The sequence below is a fragment of the Pelecanus crispus genome, chromosome Z, assembly GCF_030463565.1.
Source record: "Pelecanus crispus isolate bPelCri1 chromosome Z, bPelCri1.pri, whole genome shotgun sequence".
NCBI lineage: Eukaryota > Metazoa > Chordata > Aves > Pelecaniformes > Pelecanidae > Pelecanus > Pelecanus crispus.
In genome coordinates, this window is record NC_134676.1 from 30,412,833 (window position 1) to 30,435,092 (window position 22,260).

Below are 22,260 nucleotides of genomic sequence, written 5' to 3' on the forward strand. Positions count from 1 at the left end.
GCAACTATGTTGTTGTAGTCTAGCACTCATCCATGATTATCACACACATTTTTGAACACAAGATTGTTAATTTGGAATTTATCCAAACTGTAAAAGAAGATTCTTTCCACCTTCTGTGCTAGATTAGAAGAGTTGCAGATCCTGTGTGGATATTCCTATTTTGCCCTGAAAGTAGCTTGCTTTCTCCCAGCCAGTTTCATTGAAATCAGAATAAAACCATCCTCAAGCAGCAGCTCTACAGTATCTCTTTACAGTAGTTCAGTTAAACCACTTAAAATAAAATTTCTGGTTACATAAATAAAACTCTGCATGCTGTCCGGGCCTTTCTGTTTTACCCAGCGTTCATCACTGTGGTGAGATCTTTGCTCTCATCCTTTGTGGATCCCTTTAGTGTATATGTCCCATGAGTAAGGTGTTTGCAGGTAGCATGTGGCGCAACAGGTTTGCACAAGTCGCCACTCAGCCTCATTCAGTCTGCTTCTTATTGAGTCCAGTATGCTTTGGGATTGTAGTTGCAGTTTTAAGGTAAGTGTGGTGTCAGAGAGGATCCAGTCAGCATGGTTAATGTGCAAGGCTGAGTGGTTGCTGGAAATGGTTCAAACACTTATGCTGTTTGCTGAATTTGTTCAGTTCTTACTCATATTTAGCGATCACTAGCTTGATTATAGCACCAGCCTTTTGGCAGGCCCTTCTGTTCTTCATTGCTTTGAGTCATTGTAATTAATAACCCTACGACTGCCCTGACTTCCTTTCCTAGCCCTCCCCAGAATTATCTGTTTGTGCCCAAAAGGATGACTCTTTACTTTTCTGGTTTTCTTTTTGGGTAAGACTCCACTAGGCAGAAAAGGTAAGTGAATGTAGCAGAAAAGGCACAGATTTTGAAGTCACTCAGAAGTGTGATTACAAGGGTGTTGCTCCAGCCACAGAAATGCACCTTTAGAAACTTTGGCCCAAGTCAGAGCAGCTCTAATCTCAAGCTCTAGAGAGCAGCTTCTGGACATGCAACAGCCCTTTTCTGAGCAGTTTAGGAAAAAGAACAAAGCCTCCTCTTTGTGTTTCTGGCATAGAAGGGATCTACGAAAATACACTTTTGTTAGGAGCTGCACCTGTGCTTAGAGCCTTCAGCTGTAGAAGAGCTGTGTTCCAGACTTCATCCTTAAGTCTCAGCTAAGAGGGTATCATGCATTGGCTTACCTCCACCTTCTGTCTTTCATAAATGTTTCAGTACTCTGTTAAATGGTCTGGGGCACTTCTGTGTTGACCCCGCAGCCATTGGACCTGTTGTCTTATGTTGTCAACAGTGTCAAGAATCAGCATTTTTAATTGTCTACATTAAACACTGCTGCTATGGCATTGAAGCAATTTCCCCTTTGCCCAAGCCTGCTATTTTTACTTTTTTTCTGGAAGTGTTAGATCAGTTGCCTTTTATTCCATTTTGGGTTTTGGTGTCCTGCTACAGGCTATGCATTCAGAAATTACTGTGTAGCTTATTAAACAATTGAGCATGATATTGAGGGCAAAGTAACCATTACACAGATTGCTATTAGGGAAGCAGAAGCATCTATTCGAACTATTGAGAGGCCTAGTTTTCAGGTGTCCCCTTTGGGACTTCGGTTCTACGATATCAGCTCTCCTCATTTGACTCTGTAGCTCTTAAGAAACATCTCTGAACACTGTTTTCATTGTTTGCTCTTACAGAATCGTTCAGAATGGTATTGTTTGTATTTTGGCTTTGTTTAAACAGCAGGCCATCTAACCCTTGGGGTACTCTCTGTGTGCTTTAATTAGAACTCCTTTTTGCAGGACAAAAGCTGAGCTAGATCAAGAAGCTCTGATCAGTGGAAACCTGGCAACTGAAGCTAACCTGATCATTCTTGATATGCAAGAGAACATCATCCAGGTGGGAAATGGCAGAGCTGGCTTGGTACCAATCCCTGCTCCCTCAGAAGCCAGTGGAAGCAAGATTAATTTCTCCTTTTGTTTCTTAGGCAGTGCAAAATGTTTTAATTAAAGATCTTCTATAAACTTGTATAATCTTGAAGGGAAAAAAAAAAGAGGAAGAAGAATGAATCCAGATGAAATTGCTGCCTACCTTACTCTGTTGCCAGAAGCCCTTTGTACTGTAGGGCATTGCGCTACTGTGAATGAAAGGGAAATCTACCACCTTGTTTTCAGTAGATGTTGTTGAAAGCCATTTCCACTGTCTTTCCACTTGCATCTGTGACTTTGGAGAGGATGAGGGAAGGAAAATCTTCATTTATGCTAGGAATGTATCTGAAGATATTAGTAATTTGGAACTGGACTGCTGGGTGGCCTTTGGTCATACTTGCATGTATGATCCTGTGAGACAGAAGGGTTTAACCTTGACTCCCACAGAGTGCTCAGTGCAGGAAAGACCTTCCACCTGCATGGAGTCCTTCTGAAAAGAGAGACGCTCCCTAGAGCAATGTAATATGCAGAACTTACTTAGCTTCTAGGAGTCAGATGCAGTAAAACTTCACACATCCTTTGACAGCAGTGGAATCATGATAGTTGCCTCTCTTAAACATGGTCTCCTGGTTTAGAGGAGACACTCCAAATTCATGGGCATGGGAATACTACTGTTGGAGCAACATGGATATTCACAGATAGCAAGGAGAAAACTTAGTTCCTGAAAACGTTAGTAGAAAAGCATTTAGCTACTAGACTCTTATAGTACTGGGCATCATTTTTGCACGACACCACTCATAGCACCTAGTCTCTCCACTGTTTGGGTTGTGGGTTTGATCAGAGCATACCAGTATGCCTATTTAGCCTATATGCCCAAGAAATCAGAGCATGAGGAGGCAAGGAGAAGGATGGTGCTTGCCCACCAGAGGATCACTTCCAGATCCAAGGTACATGAAAGATTGGACAGAATGTGTACAGAGCTTCAAGAGTCACTGCAGAAGCTGGCTGAGCTTAAAAAGGCCTTGGAGAGTCTGTGGATATGGAGAAATGTTTGGGATGTTTTCCCCTCTGTCTTCCTGATCACTACAAAAGTGTTTTGAAATTCCTCTGAAGCACATGTTAACAAATGAAAATACTGCGATCTCTAAATTCCTGGATGTGTTTCATGGAAAAGAGAGCAGAACTTCAGTTCATTGCTGAATTACATCATGCAGTTATTGTTGGTTTTTCCCTCCATGTGTAGGCAAGCTTTGCAGCAGAGTGCAGAGACAATCTTTTGGGAGGAGTTTTGAAGGTCCTGGTAAATTCTCTTGGCTGTGATCAGAGCACCACTTACCTGACTCATTGCTTTGCTACACTCAGAGCACTCATTGCTAAGGTATGCTCTTGACATACTCTGTTTTCATGCTTCCAATCAAGTTATTAGAGCAGCATTTCTAGAGCAGAGCTGTGGGCACTCACCTCTTTTCCTTTGGCATTTGTTACATATGTTTTGCATATGTAAATACGAATGCCTATCTATAGAGATGTTAAGGGACTTCTACAGGTCTTGTAAGGTTATTCACTGACTACACAGGAATAAATGAATCTGAATAATCTTGTGGTTTTAGTAGTCTACTCTTAAATATAGAAGATTTGCTAATAAAAAGGTAAAAATTCCACCTATTATATTTTAAATATATTTTGGTTTTAATTAGGAATCTGAATACCAGGGATTGCACAGATTCCATAAAGTCAAATTTGAATTGTTATATCATCAGGACTAGTTTCAAACCCGCTGTGCAGCAAAGAAATCAAAGCTGACTCACCAGAGATCAGGGGGATCATTCTAGATTCTACTTCTAAGACACGTTCCCAAATTCTAAGTAGATTCTAAGCCATTGACAGATTTCATCTTCATTCTGCCTGAAAACTAAGCCAAATCCTAATCTCTCTTTCATTTCTGTATCACCAGTAAAAAAAAACCCACAATATTTCACAATGTGTATAAAGACAGAATTTGACCCAACATTTTTATAATATGGGTTATAATGGTTTAGGTGCTTCATGAGGACTCCGTAAAATCTGTTTAAGATTTATTCTACTACAAAGAAAAGCAGTTGCACAAAGGAAAAATCCATAAAATGTTTTTTTCCCCTAAACTATTCTAAAATGCAAATGACAAACAGGATACTCCTGTCCAATTAATGCCTGTGTGCTGTTAAATGCAGATTGGCTGACAAAGCCTAATTACAGGGTAGATCAGTTATGAAACTGATAATTACGTTTTCATTGTACTTTATCTTTGAAAGCTAACTTCCAATTACAATAATGAATTTTGTGGAGCAATCGTTATTCTCATTGAAATAGATCTTCTAGTTAAGCTGACTCAGTTCTGTATTTTATGAAGCAATCATTCCAATTATTTCTATTATACTGTAGGTATATAGATGTTATTTTACAAATAAAAATTATAGAACCCCATGCCAGCAGGCTTGTAATATAAATTAGACATAAACCAGTGACATAATGGAGTGAAAAAGTGTTGAGAACGGGGAAATGGGCCTGCAAATGAGAAATAATATCCTGTGTTCTGCTCACACACCTTCATCAGTCCTGTGTATGTACATACGGTACTGGTGCATCTGTGCTGTCTACGGTGAGGGTTTCTTAGGACAGACATCCTGCCCTCTGCGTTTATTGTCTGCTAGGTGCATTGTGGAGACACTGTAAAGGAGGGTCTGGCATGAAAGTTGGGCAGTGGAAGTTTTGGGGCACACTGTAGGAGGAGGAACATCTGTAGGGCTGGGGAAGAGAAAGGCATTGATGCAAAAAGCTAGTAATTGCTCCTTATGCTTAAGGAAGTATTTGCATGTTTCATCAACAATTATATATTCTGAAAATAGCAACTCTCCATGCTTCTAAGAATTTTGCAATAGTCGATGTTTTCAAAAGCTCCTGGAGCCATGGGACTCTGAGAATTTTTTTTATTCTCTCTCTACCATGCTTTTTCTAAACACAAAAACTATTTTCAAACCCTTCTTCTCTGTAGAAAAGCTTGAAAATGGAACCTACAGCGTCACAGGAATCAGAAGTCCAAATTAGAAGAAGTATAAAATGTAGTTTATGCAAACTTTAGTCTTTGTTGGAATCCTGTGGTTTTTGTGCACTAAGCTAATGACGTTTTAATGGCTAGAAACAAGATAATGAATGTTTTCTTCTCTATCTCCCTTAGTTTGGAGATTTCCTGTTTGAAGAAGAGGTCGAACAATGTGCTGACCTGTGTCAAAGAGTTCTCCATCACTGCAGCAGCAGCATAGATATTACACGGACTCAAGCCTGTGCCACTCTCTATCTCCTCATGAGATACAGCTTCAGCTCTACCAGTGTAAGATTTTGAGAACAGCAGTATGTTTTGTGCCACCTTTTTTTATGATAAATTGAAACTGAAGCTGAAGTTGTGATAGCAAATGGAATGCCTCTGCAGATAAATAGTCATATGTGATGCTGTTCTGCACATTTGAGCCAGAAAAAGTGCTAGAAGTGTAGGCGGAAAGTGGTTTTAATCATTGTTCATTATTTTGTTTAGGAAAATGTGACTTTTTCTGCAACATCTATAAATGCATCTTCAAATGGAACAGCATGAGGCATCTGACAGCAAGGACTATACAATGCATAAGCAATACTCTTCATTTTGTCACATGTTTTTTTTTTCACTCCTATGTCAGAACTACTTAAACCTAGACTAGTTCTATTCTAATGCAATTAAAACCTCTGCAGAACTACTGTATGCTTGTATTAATGGGAATTCTTCACTGGCCCCTTGGTCTCAGGACTAGGCTCTGTTTCTTACCACACATACGGAGCAAAATACATATGATATGTAGGTTGACAATGTCCTATCACAAAAGGACATGCATTAGCATTTTGGATAGCATCTGATCTTGCACAGCATTTTCTTCCCTAGTTGCTACTTTAAAAGCCTTGAATGTGTAAAAAGTGTTGGCTTTGCAGCAGGAGAATGTGCCTCTGAGGCACTACAATCAGCAAGGCATAGTGCATCACCACGTGAAGCCCATAGAGGCTTTTTACTTCCCAGACTTATTTCCAGAATGTTTTCCCAGTCCTGCTTCCTCTTCTTGTCCTCTGTGGGTGGCCTTATCTACACACCCACTGGCCTGTGCAGAGGGGGAAAGAGGTGCTTTTGAATTCCCTTGTCTCAAGCAAGCAAGGTATTCCAAGGTATATTCTTGCCCCAAAGTACAGACATGTCAGAATTAGGGAACTTTGGCTTAACCAGGTAAAACAGGACTGGCTTTGATGCACCAAAGGCCACTCATGTAAGTGGTGAGTTTAACACACTCAGGGTGGGCAGGAGAAAGTGGGTTTGGTTTATATAGTAGACAGAGATATGTGAACTGATACGCATGTTGCAGTGCAGCCATCATTCTTTCATGTTTTTGTTTTTTCCTCTGAAAGAATTTTGCAAGAGTGAAGATGCAGGTAACCATGTCACTAGCCTCTCTGGTTGGCAAATCACCTGAGTTTAATGAGGAATTCCTTCGACGATCCTTACGAACCATCCTAGCGTATGCAGAGGAAGATGCAGATATGCAGGCAACTCCATTTCCAATTCAGGTCAAATATTTTATGACATCTGTGGCTTTTATCAGGAGCTTTTACATAAGAATGTGCTTGGAGCAAGTCCTGGATCTTGGTCTTCCAAAGCAATGAAAATAAGGATGCAGGGGTTATTGTGTGAATTTATTTCTAACACAACGATAAGCGGGGAAGAAGTGGAGGACATAATTCCATGGAATAAACTCCTAAGACGTTCCATTGAAATCACATTACAGGGGAATCATCTCTTAGCTTTGTATACAACTTTCTTCTAGACCCCAGCAGGAAGTGTACCCTGTAAGAGTTTCCCAAGATGGAATTTGATTCATAATGTTTTCAGACAAGTAGCATCGTGGAAACTTCTATCCTTTTTCAATTCATAAGGTGACAGCAACAATAATGAAAAACATTTCAGACAACTGTCAGATGCTTTGCTAAAATTCTCACAGTTACTCAGCTTGTGCTAAAGACTTACAAAAACATCTGCTTTGTTATCAGATCACAGAACAACTAAAGCTGCACATTAGGACATAGGTTTGATTTTTTTTTTTAATTCAGAAATAGAATCATAGAATCATAGAATGCTTTGGGTTGGAAGGGACCTTGAGAGAGATCAAAGGATTCCAGCTCATTTTGATTAATTAAAATGTGCGTATAAGATTTGCTATGTCAGCAGTCTTCGCTGCATTGAATAGAGTTGGAAAAACGTATCTTGTAGCAGTTCAGCATCCTGACGTTTCCTTGGGTAAGAGGGACTAAAAGAGAATAACATCATCTGGTGCAGATGCTGCTATTTTTCTGGAAGGGAAAAAATAAACACCTGAGAAATGCATGTTGATCTTTGTATTACTGCAGGTAGAGGAGCTGCTGTGTAATCTGAACAGCATCCTGTCAGATACAGTGAAAATGAGGGAATTTCAGGAAGATCCAGAGATGCTCATGGATCTCATGTACAGGTGAATCCATTTAGAATTGCTACTGAGGAAGTTCTGCAGCGAGCAGAAGGAACTGTGTGTTTTAGGGACAGGCTGTGGACAAAACCTCTAGCTGTTCTGTTTGTGTACATTCCCACTTTAGCACGGCTGATCTCTCACAGGGGGCCCGGGCTGCAGGACTGAGCATGTTGCAGTGGAGCCACTGGGAGGTGGGCATAGACTTCGGCAACAATGGGAGTCAGGGACTGATGAGCACTGAAGAGTCTTGAGTTCAGCAGTTTTATTCTCCTCGTAGCCCCTGTGTGTCCTGCCTACCCCTGCCTAACCATTTGTTTTGCCCTGTGCTTAGTGAATTACACAGAATAAAGACAGAGCTATCTCCTTCCATTCAGCCCAGGTGGAGAATTATAAAGATTCTTTCTGTTATTTGAGAAGTGATCATTCACACCTCCTTTCTGCCCTGTGTTGTTAGAATTGCCAAAGGATACCAGACATCACCCGACTTGAGGCTGACTTGGCTGCAGAACATGGCAGAGAAGCACACCAAGAGGAAGTGCTACACAGAAGCAGCCATGTGTCTGGTCCATGCTGCAGCCCTGGTGGCAGAGTACCTCAGCATGCTTGAAGATCGAAACTACCTCCCAGTGGGCAGTGTCAGCTTTCAGGTAAGAAAAGGCTCCCAAGCTCTTGACAGCATAAGGCTGGGATGGCCTGTTTTGGTCTGTGTATTCCTTTTTGTGTTAAGCACAGTATGGGGTTAAGTGCATGTATGGGGAGGAAAAGTTACAATGGCAGAGTATCCATCACCACTCTGGGTAGGTTGTTCTGATGATTTATGCTTCCTGATGAAAATTGGTACTTTAGTATCTGGCTGTCTCTAACTTCTATTTCCAGCAGTTGGATACTGTAATCTCTTGTTTGCTAAGTAGAACCCCTCTATTATCATACGTTTTTTCCTAAGGCTGTTACATATTAACTGTGACAGATGCATCTTTCAAACTTCCTTCTCATAATCTAGGTAATTGGAGCTACTCAGTTCTTTTAGACATGTTCTCCAGGACTTTGACTGTCCCCCAGTTACTAACCAACATCCTTTTGATTGATGAATGACACAACCACCATAGTCTACATGCAGACACACCAAAGTCAAGTAAAAATGTCCCGTAAGTTCTTTAAGTCTGGGAGGAGTCTCTCAGTCTCTCTCTCCAAAGACTGCACTGGTTCTTTTGGCATTGTTGAGCTCTTTACTCAGTAATACATTGATCATTTCCAGAGAGTTTTCTTGGGTTTTGTTTTTCGCCCTTCTTTTCTATATCACATAGATGAAAGCATAACTCTTTGTTCTTGGAGTTAGACATTTTGAAATGCAGATATTTATACGTAGTTTATCAGATTATCCAGTTTTGGTTACCCTTACCTGAACAGACTTCATGTGCGAATTCAGTGATATTGCGGCATTTTTCACACGTTATTAAAATAGAAATGGCTGAACCCTTAAAATATTCCCATATGTTGATGATTCTTCCTTTATCATTATTCTCTAAGACCAGTGAAGACCATTGTTCATTTACAGAGTGTTTGGTGCAATGATTATGAATCATTCCAACTAATTAGTTTTGCAGAATCAACTCAGAAGTCATATAGACATCTACTGTTGGGGCATTATTGCCTTTATGAGATTGTAATCTCTTTAAAGGTATCAGGTTTCTATAATCTGGTGTTGATTCAGATTAATTACAATACCTTTAATTTTTTCTTTAGTAAAGTTTTGTATCAGTATTTCCACCACTTTGTCCTGGATGCAGACTGATAAACGTACCACTGTCTGCTCGTCTTGTTTACTTCTAAAAAAATGTGGTCCCCAAAGCATATTTTCTTCTCTGGAACTTCCCCAGTTTTCTAAAACATATGGCAACTCAGTATTCGCTGCCTCAATACCCTTTTGCTTAGTTGTTCTAATCTGTTGAGGAGCCCATTTTATAGTCTAGGTGATTTTGAAATGGCTAACACTAGTAATTGGTATATTCATCATCCCTTGATACAACCATACCACCTGGGGTTTTTTTACCTTCAGAATAGTAAATAACCATACCACCTGGGCTTTTTTTTTCCCTTCAGAACAGTAAATGTGAACATGATTGGACCACTTGGCATTTTGCATTGAGTTTAGTATGTTGGGCATTAGTATTTGCAATTCCACCCTAGCAAGCAGGTGATAGACTAGTGTTATTCTTAAATTAGTTTACTCTTAAGATAGCTGTATATACTTTTTTTACTGGCTACAGTAAAAATGGATTATACATTACATGGATTTATACTTCTGCCATTTTGAATACCTGATTAGTTTTGTACACTTCCTAACTTTCAACTTCCATTCATTACTTCCATTTTCTCCTCTTCTCCCTTCTTGTTACATACTGTCATCATTTAGATATGGGTGAAATCTGCATTCCCTTCCCAATGTCACCCTGCTCCCAGGCTGCCTTGAATGCTTGTAATCTCACACACTTGACCCTAATGCAATTCCTCCTTTCATTGCTCCCAGGTTATGCAGATTTCCATGAATGTGTATGTTTCCAGTTATTTTAGAGAACGGAAGTCTATTCTATAAGGCACTAGGCAAGCAAAAACTTCAAGGCTTAAAAGCAAGAAATCAATCTTTCTCATCAAAATGCTTGTGTAAATACATGTTTGCCAAAAGAATGGTTGCTCCATAGGAGAGATGTAATGAAATGTCTTAATGACCAGAAACCCAATTGCACAACTCTTTATCTGACAGCATAATTTTGAATTTCAGTTTGCTCAATAACAGTAATTAACTATAATAACACTTCATATTTTTACAAAGCCTTTCAAGAGAAAATCTCCCATTCTTTACAAACAGGTTTGTGGTTTGTAGCACCTGTGAAGATCTGTTCAGATGACCTTGTTAAAAGAGAGAAGCACTACTTGGACTGTCTCGGCTTTACCTGGAGTTCCAGATCTCACTCCCTGACTCTTTCTGTGTCCATTTCTTCATTTAGCTCAGATAGGAAATTAACTAATACTGGTGATATACATTTAGTTGTGGAATTGAGGGTGATAATAATGTGTGTAAAAAAGATGATTCTGGATGAGCAGAAGTGTTACCTCCTTTTTACAGATGAGTAAAATGAGGCAGCAAATGATTAAATCAGTTGACCTAGGTCTTCTGCAGTGATTCTGTTAGCATCCAGAAAACTGATTGTCAGTAGAGTAACACTTTTCCTTATACTGTGCCACACAAAACTGTACATGCTTCCCTCTGTGCAGTCAAAACTACCCCTCAAAATCAGAACAGGATCACTTTCAGTGAAATTTCCTTAGAGCTTAATTCATGTTTACACTAAATCCTCTTTGCAAGTGATAAGGCAGACTTAGAGAGAGTATGAATTGCATATGGACTGACTTTAAAGCCACTTTATATTACCACAGGCAAGGACTTAGTGTGTGTGTGTCTACGTGCTGAGGCACAGGGCTAATTCACCTGGGCTCAGCAGTAGCCTAATTCAACTGTGCTGTTTTGGGATCTAGGTTGCAGGCTACCGTAGCCATACCTAACATGGTGATAAGGGCTGGGGATCACGGTAAAGCCCCTTGAGTTTACTCAAGTGTTTCTTTTGCTTGAAGAAAACTAGGCTTGTGAGGTCCAAAATAATTGCTGGTGATATACATGATAACTTGTGTATTGCCTTTATTATATAAGGGACGTATACAATTCTTCAATATGAAAGGTAGATCAAGCCAAAAGGTGGGTGAGGCATGTCCACTTTGCAAAAGATCATGCAAGCACCAGGAATGTGTCATGAAGGCTCTCTCCTACTGGAATGTGTGGACTGTAAAACATGGAAACACATGCCTGACATTAGTTATTACAGGTTTAAAGACAAGAGATAATTGGTGTCTGTGACTTTCTTGGTTACTTTCATCAATAAATCACTCCTCTGGACTCTTTTCCCTTTGCTCCAAAAAACCAAAAAAGCCACCAAAGGCCACATGCCATTCTGTGAAAACAGTCCTTGATGGCTACTGTTACAGAAAAGGAAAAACTATCACTATCTTGAAATCACTATCTTCTGTGAGACTCGTAGGGTAAAAAGTTGTATGGATGTGTTAAAACATACTGCAGTTTTCCCTCTGGCTGAAATTCAGACATATTCTTAACTCCTGTGAATGCTGTCCTGAGCTTTGTGCTCACCTTTCCAGTGGAGCTGACATGATGTGCAGACTAGGCAGTGTGATGGCAGCACATTTGGAGTAGATTTCACCCATGGAGAAATAAATACATCCACAAAACCCAAGGGGGAAACTCCCATGTTGCTAGTGATGTGTGGTGCCAATTCTTTAAGTGAAATCTGATCAATAGTAACAGCCCTCAGTGTCTCTGTCATTTTATAAAGATGTCTTTAAGGACTCGACTAGCTAGCCAGCTGGCATCTATCCTGGACTCAGACAGATTGTCATTGACAGTTTCTGCTGAAAAGGGACACTATGACACTAATTTAACTCCTTTTAATTACTAGCAAATTGAAGCTTAGCATTTCTGCTGCTGTTGAAAGTTACATATGCTAGTTCCATACTGTACGTACACATATTTTGATGTTCATTTACATATATTTCTATGTATTACAAAATTTTTTATGTTGACTCTACCCAGTGTCATCTATTCAAAGGGATCCTGAAGAACTGTAGACATGTTATTTCGTTGTCTAGGATCTGAAAGAGTGACTGACACTGCATACTTTATCTAGTTTTATTTAAACACACAGTAAGATCAGTAACTTTAATGAGAAACCAGCTAAATTCTGCAGGATCAAGTTGTAATATGGCAGAGGCTGAAACGAGAAGCAGCATTCAATTACTGCAGTTTTTAGAGCAATATTGTCTATGTCCTACTTCTCCTCTGCTTGCAAAAGTAAAATCTAAAACCTGAAAGTTCAGCTTCTTCAAGCAGGTGGCAGAAGGTCCAGGGTGCAGCTTGGAACTTCCCACTCCCAGGTGCCAGCAGCAGAAAGGGCACATTGGTTGTGACCCCTGTGGTGTGGGAGATTCATCTCATAGCAGCTTCATGGAAATCCAGCCACCAGAGGGAGGCCAGTTTGCGACCTACAGGAGTCTGTCTTTTAAACCTGACGCCAGAAAGAAAATTTAGGATTCTTGTAGCGAAACTCCTGAGCGGCCATCTGCAGAGGCTGATGATGTGACATTCACTTCTAAATGGAATTTAACTCTGTATCCCCTGGCTGCACTTGTATAATCTCATTCTTCTTCCCGTCATGTAAATATGTTGAAACTGTTTCTTCTTTGATCTTTATGACAGACTATTCATCTAGGTTTCTGATTTCTCTGCTCTGATGTATTTTAGAACATTTCATCCAATGTGCTGGAGGAATCTGCCGTTTCAGATGACGTTTTGTCTCCAGATGAAGATGGTATATGTTCTGGGAGGTATTTCTCAGAAAGTGGCCTGGTAGGGCTGCTGGAACGAGCAGCAGAGCTCTTCAGCACGGTAAGCGAGGGCCAAAATCACCAGGACATGGAGTGGGGCTATTTGGGCCAGATCCATAGCTTATTTTCCTGTACACGAGGAAACAAAGTCTTACTGCTAAACCAGGCTCCACAGATCATGTATTATGACTGACCCAGCCCTGCCTCAGCCAGGTTGGCTAACCTAGGCTTTCCAGGTAGCCTAGCTCAGCCATATATCCACCTCTACTGTGCAGACTACAGGCAGCATCAGCAGAAAATAATTGTCCCAGGCATGAATGAAGCCTTTTGGTTGGCATTTTCATGGGACAGTACATTTAAGAAAAAGATTTTGTTTAAACTATAGATTTTAGAAAGCATGTGAGAGTTACTCCTGTGCTTTTACACAGCATACAACCACCAGCCTCATAATCCACATGTAAAGAGTCATGATGTTAATACTCAAGTAGTTCATCATATTGCTGTAGTGCTAAAGAGGATATATGATTTAGCATCTCTGACAATATCGTATGGATTCCTTTTGTCCAGATGCAGCTCTGGTTGCCCTGAACAATACATGCTAAACAAATTCATTTCCTTCTGCTCACTTTCAGTGTTAGTGTTTCTAACTCTTCCTGCTCTTAAGTAGAAACCATGTGCTTTACACAGGAATTTGGGCTTGAGAGCCCAACAGATCAGAGATCCAAATCAGATCCAGTTTGTTCTTTGCAGCTCAGAGCTACCCATTTACTATTACTGGTTTTTAGAAAGCTAAAACAAGCAACATAGCAGATTAAAAGATAAGTCCCATAAACCCCCATTTTCAGCCAGGCCATTAATGGAGATGGAGTTTCTTTCCAGAGTGCATGAGGACTCATTTCTTTTCTTCTTTTTTTCTTCCTTTTTTTTTCTCTGAAGGGGGGATTGTATGAAACTGTGAATGAGGTGTACAAAATTGTCATCCCCATACTGGAAGCACATCGAGATTTCAGGAAGCTTACCTTGACACACAGCAAGCTACAGAAGGCCTTTGACAGCATTATTAATAAGGTACTCACAAGGCAAGGCACTGCTAGTAAGACACATTGCTGGGTTGCACTGTTTGTTTAAGACTGGTGGTAATAAAACTGTTCATGTGAAATAGATCCATTTCCTTTTTCTAACAAAAGCTTCCATCTGCTTTGGCCTACCTACAGAGGGTAGTCTGCAGTGAAAAGAGGCTCTATCCTCTCTGCAGGAAAAAGCAGAGATGAATATAAAACTGGTTTAAAGTGACAGAAAAATAGCTGAACAGGTCAAACTTAGAATAAGAATATGCATGATTCCACCTGGCCACATCTATTTAAGAAAAATAACTTTATTTTCAATTAAATAGTGTTTTCAGTTATAAAACATACACATCAATTGGGAAAAAAGGCAACCAAATATTACAACACTGACATAAAAAAATAAGTAATTGTAGATTTCCTCTTTCTTTTTATCAACTAGGGTCAAAAGCGAATGTTTGGAACTTACTTCCGTGTTGGTTTCTATGGATCCAAATTTGGGGACTTGGATGAACAGGAATTTGTTTATAAGGAGCCTGCAATTACCAAACTTCCTGAGATTTCTCACAGATTAGAGGTAAAGAAAAAACGTTGCGTTAACATGATCTCCAATGTTATGTTATACTTTCTAATGAACCCACACAGTTCTAGTAGTATTATCGCTATAAAAATCAGTAACAAACTGATTTGTACTATATTATTTCCTTTGTGTATATCCTTTCCATTGTAGCCCTTTTTACAGCGTAATGATGAAAGTGATCCATGCTCTTGAGACCATGTCTCTTATGGGCAGGCCTGTAATATATTGAATGATTTGATTTGAGCATGCCAGATATTTGCTTTGGTATCTTTTCAGCTTTTTCATGTAACTGCAATGTTCCCTTCTGATTGCTTTACCTTGAGTGCTGCTTTTTTGTGAGCAACTCATGCTGATCCTTGTTAGAATATGCCTTCCCCTGGCCAGCTGTGGTTCATGAAGCAGTATACTGACTGTACAGAGCCCAGAAATTGTCATGGTTACTCCTTCCTCTTAGAGGCATACAGATCTTTAGCATTGTATTAAGGACTAAAAACACAGCAGGATAATGCTGTTTCCTTTCCAGGGATTTTATGGCCAGTGTTTTGGGGAGGATGCTGTGGAAGTGATTAAGGACTCTGCTCCTGTAGACAAAAGAAAGCTGGATCCCAATAAGGTAGGGAAACTACTACTGAGAATGTTGAGTGCTTTGTCACAGAAGAGAAAGGAAGGGAGGGGGATCCCCTTGAAACTTCGATGCTCAAACATTAAGGCACCAAAAAAAAACCCAAAAACCAAAACCAGCTTGGCTGTATCTCTGTGCCCAGGGATGCCCTTAAAGTCTCTGTGAAAGGCTTAGTTTGGTAGCTTGTCACAAGAATGTGGAAATCAGAAGTTCTGATCTCTGGTCCCTGCTCTGGCTCTGATCCCCAAGGTTAAGCTGTGCCCTGCCCAGAGGCAAGTTGTGTCAGCTCTGAAGAAGGGGAGCCCGGAAGGATTTGCAGCTGTGTACTCTTCCAGACTGTGCTTAGCCAATGTGAACTATGGGATATTTCACATAGGTCGTTCCTTTTACACTTCTTGGATTGTAAAGTACTGTAATGGTTCTTCCCTCTTTTCTCAGGCATACATACAAATTACTTTTGTGGAACCATATTTTGATGAGTATGAGATGAAAGACAGGGTAACCTATTTTGAGAAGAACTTCAACCTCTGTCGGTTCATGTACACTACACCTTTCACCATGGATGGGCGCCCCAGAGGAGAGCTTAGCGAGCAATACAAGAGGAACACCATCTTAACCACAATGCATGCTTTCCCCTACATCAAAACTAGAATTAATGTAATCCAAAAAGAAGAGGTAATTGGGTTTTGAGGACAGATCTAACTTCTCAGGTGCTGAAGGAGTCTGTGGGTGGGAAATTCTGTGCTTGGCAGAAAAAAAGAAAGCTGAATTTCTCAGACATGTTACTCTCATAAATAGGAATAGCATAGAAGGGGAAGACAAATGCAAGATGGGTATTTATTATGGAGAAGAGAGGATAGAAAGTGTATATTCTTCTTTTGACCTCCTGGTTGTAATGCTGTGTAGGAGGATGTGTGGAGCTCTATTTATGGCTGTATTTCTAGCTGATAAAGTACAGTCAAAGAACTAAATTGGACTCAGAGCTGGTTTAGAGACAGGGAAGCTTTATAAATGTAGAAAGTGCAAAACCATTTCAGACATGAAGTCAGTAACTTAGAAAACTATTGAATCGTATGCAAACAGGGAGTCAGATCCACATCCTGTTCTTGCAAATGAGAAGATGTCAAACAGCTTTGGATCTGATGCAGCATCTACCAAGATGCCATTTAGATTGAACAGTCTTCCTAGGTTTCACAACTACTGCTTTTGGCATGGGAGAATGGTAGTGGTATTGACAGATTTAGAGCAGGTCAACTGCATGCATGATTCCGGTAACGAAGCATCTTTTCTTCCATTTCCTTTAGTTTATTTTAACCCCAATTGAAGTTGCTATTGAAGATATGCAGAAAAAAACACAGGAACTAACTGCAGCCACACACCAAGAGCCACCAGATGCCAAAATGCTCCAGATGGTTTTGCAGGGCTCAGTTGGAGCTACTGTAAATCAGGTAAGGATCCCAATAAGCGAGATGAAGGGTTTCTGCATACTTTTCTCACTGTGCTTTCTTTTTTGCTCTTGAGCTGGAAGTAGTGCATCTAGTCAGACACATTTAGTCACAATGCACATTTAAACTTCATCCCTTGATATTTAGTCGACATATACTATTCATTAGGTATGCTTTTGGTGGAAGTGCTCATGGAAGTGCTGTCTTGATTGTAGTTGCAGAAACTCACAGAAACCTTGTGAATGCATCCAAGCATTTTCCACTTCTAGCACACTAGCCATCTCAGCCATTTTGTTCGCTCCAGGTGTATCCTTGGGGAATGGGAATAATAATAACAATTCTGCTGTGGGACCACCACAAACTCACAGTTTCACAGAAAATACATGAAGTCAAGACCTGAGTGCCCCAAAAGAAAGTTGAGATGCAATAATTATAACATAAATATGCCTGCTAACAAAAAAAGGCAATTAAAAAAAATTAAATGAAAGAATGAAGACATAGCTGAGAGAAAACTTGGCATTATCCACAATTTCACAGAGCTTGGTTTCTTTGCTGAAAGCCTAAATACTCTCAGTTTCTCCAGATTCTTCGTCAACCAAACCCTCTAGTCTGAAGTAACACATTGTTGTAAGCTTTGGAAAGAATGGTCCTTTTCTGTGCAGAGCTTATTTAACTCCCTTGGGGTCTTGTAATGCCACACATAGGAGCTGTATTTCTCTCATGTAATCAGGTTTGGCAGTAGAGCTATGCTACTCTGCTGAGTAGAATTTGTTCCCTTTTTTGTCGGGCTGGAGAAGAAATAAAAACGGGGTGGTATAAAATATGATGGGCAAAACCTCTGCTTGCCAAAGGAAAAATCGTGGGGAGGAAGAGCAAAAAACCATCCTGTTATGGTGACTACATAGTTTTCTTTCACAATTCCGCTCATGAAATAACAAACAGCTTAACCAAACGTGTGGTCTGTTTTCAGTCTAAGGTGTTTTTGACATTTTCCTGTGTTATTCCTATAAGGGACCGCTAGAGGTAGCGCAAGTGTTCCTGGCTGAAATTCCAGCAGACCCCAAACTTTATCGACATCACAACAAGCTGAGGTTGTGCTTCAAAGAGTTTATAATGAGGTCAGTAAAACAAAATTGAAATGCTGAATTGCATCAATAAAGCCAATAATCGTAATAATGCAACGATAATATGACTCTGTAATTAATTGTGCAAGTTACTGTCATGAATCCTGGCATCTCAAGCTTTAGACACTTCGTCCAGACTTGCTATCTCTGCTTCACGGTCAATGCTTTGGTAGGCTTTGCATCCCAAATGGGAGCAAATTTTAACACTTAAAACTAATTATGTACAAATTAAGATCTTCCTTTTTTTTTAATCTTTTGACATTTTACAGGAATAATTTCAGACTATTGCCTTCATTTTATTTTTAATAAAATGACATTTTTTTGTAGGAAGTGGTTCGTAAGAAAACATTTGTCCCTATCTGTCAAGCAGGCACAATGGTATTGGTAGATACACAAGGCCTTTGCTTTAGATATGCTTGTAAATCTTAACAAGCATACTCACATAGCAAGATATTCATCTCCTTAGTCCAAACAAAGCATAACTGCTGAAGGATAAGTTTAAGTTAAATAAAAATGAGCCTTACGCAGAAGATACAGCCTGTACTTTCTGCTATTGTCACTGCATCTGTTGACAGTAAGTAGGCAGGTAGCTCAGTATTCTGCAGTCATTACATTTGTTTTTTATTACCTCCCTCATGCATTTCTGCTGTCTTAAAAATATCACCTCAATTTGTGTACTTGGAAAAGACAGAGTTTCTTATTAGTTCATTATCATTTTGGACTTGACAAATTATCAGAGGAATGCCTAGCCCAGAGGAGCTGGATCCTTGGCCATTCAGATTATCTAACACAAAGTTAATGAGCTTAACAGAAATAGGTGTCATGACTTTTTTTCTTTCCTTTTGCCTAGGTGTGGTGAAGCAGTGGAGAAAAACAAGCGCCTTATTACTGCTGATCAGCGGGAGTATCAGCTAGAGCTCAGAAAGAACTACGGGAAGCTGAAGGAGAACTTGAGGCCCATGATTGAGAGGAAGATCCCAGAACTGTACAAACCGGTAGTGAAAGTCCATAGCACAAGGTACAGTTAGGGCAGGTTTATCTGTTGTAGCTATACAAAAAGATGCCATTTTTGCAAGGAAGAAAGGCAGTTTTTCTAGCAGATAAAAACAGGCCATAATATACATTGCCCACTTCATACTTGATTAAAGAAGCCTGCTGACTTCCACTGGAGCTGAATGTAGTATTAACTGTGTTTCTCAAGCAGCTCATTCCTGGAGTAGGAGATTTATGTCATTTTAATGCATCATTAGAGAAGACTTCCCCCTCACCCTAATGAAAAGATACTGGAAACATCTTCCCTTTTCTTCAACATTTGAAGCCACAAAGGAGGTAGAGCACGTATGTGTTTTGAACACATAGCACCATGTGGTGTTATCCAGCGTGAAGTAAGGGTGATCCTTTCACTCCCAGATAACATAATCTGGTTTAGTCCCATGACTGAGACAGAAGAGTCTTAACTTCTGTTCTTTACTTATGAATATACACTACTTCACAAAGCCTCTGTGTCCAGGGTGAGGTGGGAGCGGAAGAAGGAATATGACTCTGACCTGCCAACACATAACATGTTTCAGCTGATGATTTGTCAGCTGCTCCTTTTCACAAGGGAGGTATTTCTTGGGTTCTTTTTCATTTGCCATCTTTATTTATGGATCCATTTCATTGCAGGGAATCTTTTCGTAACCACAGTTTTAGGAAATATGAAGCCCAGACGTCTTCACAAAGCACTTAAGGACTCGCTGCTTTGGCCAAGGAAGAGCTTCATGCTGCAAGCCAGAAGTGATGGGGTATTCAACATCTATGAAATAGAAATCTCTCACAAGACAGCCTATGCACTTTCTTGACAGCATGCAGAAAAGCATTTGCACAAGATCACTGAATGAAAACTGGGGGATGACTCCTAATCAACCACATCTCATGAGGACTTGGGAAAGAAGGGGATACTTTTTAGATACTTTTGCATATATTGTAAAATAATCGTATAATACAGAGGGGTGGACCATTAAGGTGGTCAGTGGCTTGAAGTCAGTCACTACTAGCTAACAGACACAGAACTCTGTGTGGTTTGGTTGAGGTGTTAAGTGAATCCAAATAACGTGTCTAAGGGACGCTGACAAATTATGTCTATTTATGGTCCTTTTCCAAGACAGCATTTATCCATGCACTTATAGCAATGGAACACATTCTGCAAATTAATCACATGCTTAAATGCTGTCGTAATGAGGAGGGACATTGTCCCTTGATCAGTGTTTGCTGATCTGGAGCTGTAGGAAAGAATAATTTCCTCAATCTGTTTCTGTCGCCAGTTTCTATCTTGGTCCTTAACTGCAAGGAGAGTTCTGTACAAATTTTCTCAACCAAAGTTTGCAAAGCAAGAAGTAGCAATAAATAATTCTTACAGATCTTATAAATTTTTTCTAAGTGTAGTGACTACTACTTGACATGCTGTTGGATTTCTTAATAATAAGTGTCATTTTTAGCAGAGCTAACAAGTAATCATTTAAAAGAAGACGCTAAGCTATGAGTGATTCTTTTACTATACAATGCTCTTATGTAGATAACCTTATCCAAAAGTAACTACAGAAGCACACAGTGAGGATTTCCTATAAAGCACTTCACGCAGGCTTTACTGCAGCTTAAGTGAAATTAGCACATAATTTACAATACCTAATGCTTAGTCTTTTCTGAACCCTGAGCAAACATTTTACTAAATAATCTTTACAGCACTTCTCTGAAGTAAGGAAATATTATTAGAGTTTTGCAGATGAGGACACTGGCAGAGAGAGATTAGGACTTTGGAACTCAGTTAGTGAGGCAATGGCAGAGCCACAATTTGTATTGTGGCCATGCTTGCCATGTAATATTTGTATTTTGAAACAAAGATCCATGAAAGCGTCCCTCAATATTACTTCCTTCCCTCCACCTTTTCAGGGTTTTGGAAATTATAGTTTAATGCTGATTAAAGTAACTGATCCTATTTGCCCAAACACAGAATTTAATGTTAAAATTAAATTAAATGGTGGAATTAATTTTTTCCTTTGTACTTCATTTTAGAAAATTACAGTGAACTGATGCCACGTGTTTCTAAATGCAAAGCCTCCTTGCTCCAAAAGTATAAGGGAGATTGAGGCTGCTGCTTTTAGTGGAAACATTTTTACTTTTTATCGTCATCTGCAGCCTTGCTATTTGACAGTAGGAGTTTTCCCAGCACTTAGTTGACATCTGAACGAGTCAGATTTTGAATGTACTATGTAGAAGATTCACAGGGATGGTCAAATAAGATGAGAATTGGAAATAGGTGAAATGAACCCTGTACTCACACAGCACTTGGAGTGTAAGAAAGCATTTCCCTCCTCCTTCATAGTATTGTTAAATGCAATAATGAGGAGTAAGTCCTCTACGATTTTGAAGTGAACACATCCAAAGTACGTAAGCAAATGGTATGAAAAACTCAAAGCAAAAGATGCCTCCATGGAGTGGCTTCTCTATATTCAAGTTGCTTTGAAACAGTTCTAAGTTGAAAAGTTGATTAATTTCCCAAAGCTTTGAAGCTAGGAGATCTCTGCCTATCAGAACCTAGCCCCTTATCTGTTGTTTTTAACAGCCTGTTTGGGAGGAAGGTCAGAATACTGTCATCCATCAACCCCATAATCCAACCTCATTGTTTACAAGATACTTAACCTTTACAGCCTAAAGAATGGAAACCTCAGGTAAACAAAAAAACCCTACAGGTGTACTATATACTAGGTAAAAGTAATGAAGTGTTTCATGTTGTCTGGTCCTTGAACTGAAACAATACTTAGGATAATATAAATACTGAAGGACTCTTCACTCACATTTTACAAGCTGAGCACCCCTCAAACAGTTGGCCAGTCTTGCCCTCAGTTTGTAGCTCATGTTGTCCCTTCTACAAATGAAACATGGTTTGTCCCTTCTACAAATGAAACGTGGTTTATATATTTGTTTCAAGAGTTGAACTATGTGAAATGTTAATTTTCTACCTTATATTTGTTTTGCAATAAAGTGACTGTTTCACAGCACGTTCACGAGTGCCTTTGTATTGCACATTATACCTCAATAGAATCCAGCTGGAGAGAACATTTCTGTAGGAACAACCTTTCCTTGTAGAAGCATCACTCAGCAGAAGATAGAAAGATTTGGGCAGGGGAGGTGTCAGTCTGTCTTTAGGATAAATTGTGTCTGTTGCAGGGCTAACAGGCAGCAACTTGCTTCCTAACTTTTTTCATTCAGTGTCTGTGAAAAATGTCAGTGGGAAGCTCAGGGACAGTAATGCCCTCCTTTCTTCCAGTGTGTAGGTGTAGAGCAGAAACATGCCTGATTCTTGAATGACACACCACCCGGGTGATTCAAGACTAGGGAGAATTCTGTGCGTCCACACTAGTTAGGTCCAGGGCTAAACTACTGAGGCTCTCAGTGGAACGAGCAAGTGAGGCACAGACCTACACCCATCCTAGTCCAGAGATTCCCACAGGTGTCTC

The 22,260-nt window shown here is 39.8% G+C and overlaps 1 protein-coding gene across 1 annotated transcript in view; it reads left to right on the forward strand.

The window, feature by feature from the left end:
- Positions 1–21,779, forward strand: part of DOCK8 (dedicator of cytokinesis 8) — a 94,676-nt gene extending 72,897 nt beyond the window's left edge. The window contains exons 34-48 of the mRNA XM_075727029.1: positions 1,804–1,900; positions 3,173–3,307; positions 5,144–5,296; positions 6,388–6,546; positions 7,384–7,484; positions 7,936–8,128; positions 12,847–12,990; positions 13,866–13,997; positions 14,436–14,570; positions 15,097–15,186; positions 15,634–15,870; positions 16,500–16,643; positions 17,652–17,758; positions 18,615–18,782; positions 19,430–21,779. Coding sequence (XP_075583144.1) covers positions 1,804–1,900; positions 3,173–3,307; positions 5,144–5,296; positions 6,388–6,546; positions 7,384–7,484; positions 7,936–8,128; positions 12,847–12,990; positions 13,866–13,997; positions 14,436–14,570; positions 15,097–15,186; positions 15,634–15,870; positions 16,500–16,643; positions 17,652–17,758; positions 18,615–18,782; positions 19,430–19,493 — 2,059 coding nt within the window. The 3' untranslated portion in view covers positions 19,494–21,779. The remainder of the gene's footprint in view (positions 1–1,803; positions 1,901–3,172; positions 3,308–5,143; positions 5,297–6,387; positions 6,547–7,383; positions 7,485–7,935; positions 8,129–12,846; positions 12,991–13,865; positions 13,998–14,435; positions 14,571–15,096; positions 15,187–15,633; positions 15,871–16,499; positions 16,644–17,651; positions 17,759–18,614; positions 18,783–19,429) is intronic.
- Positions 21,780–22,260: the final 481 nt, after the last annotated feature.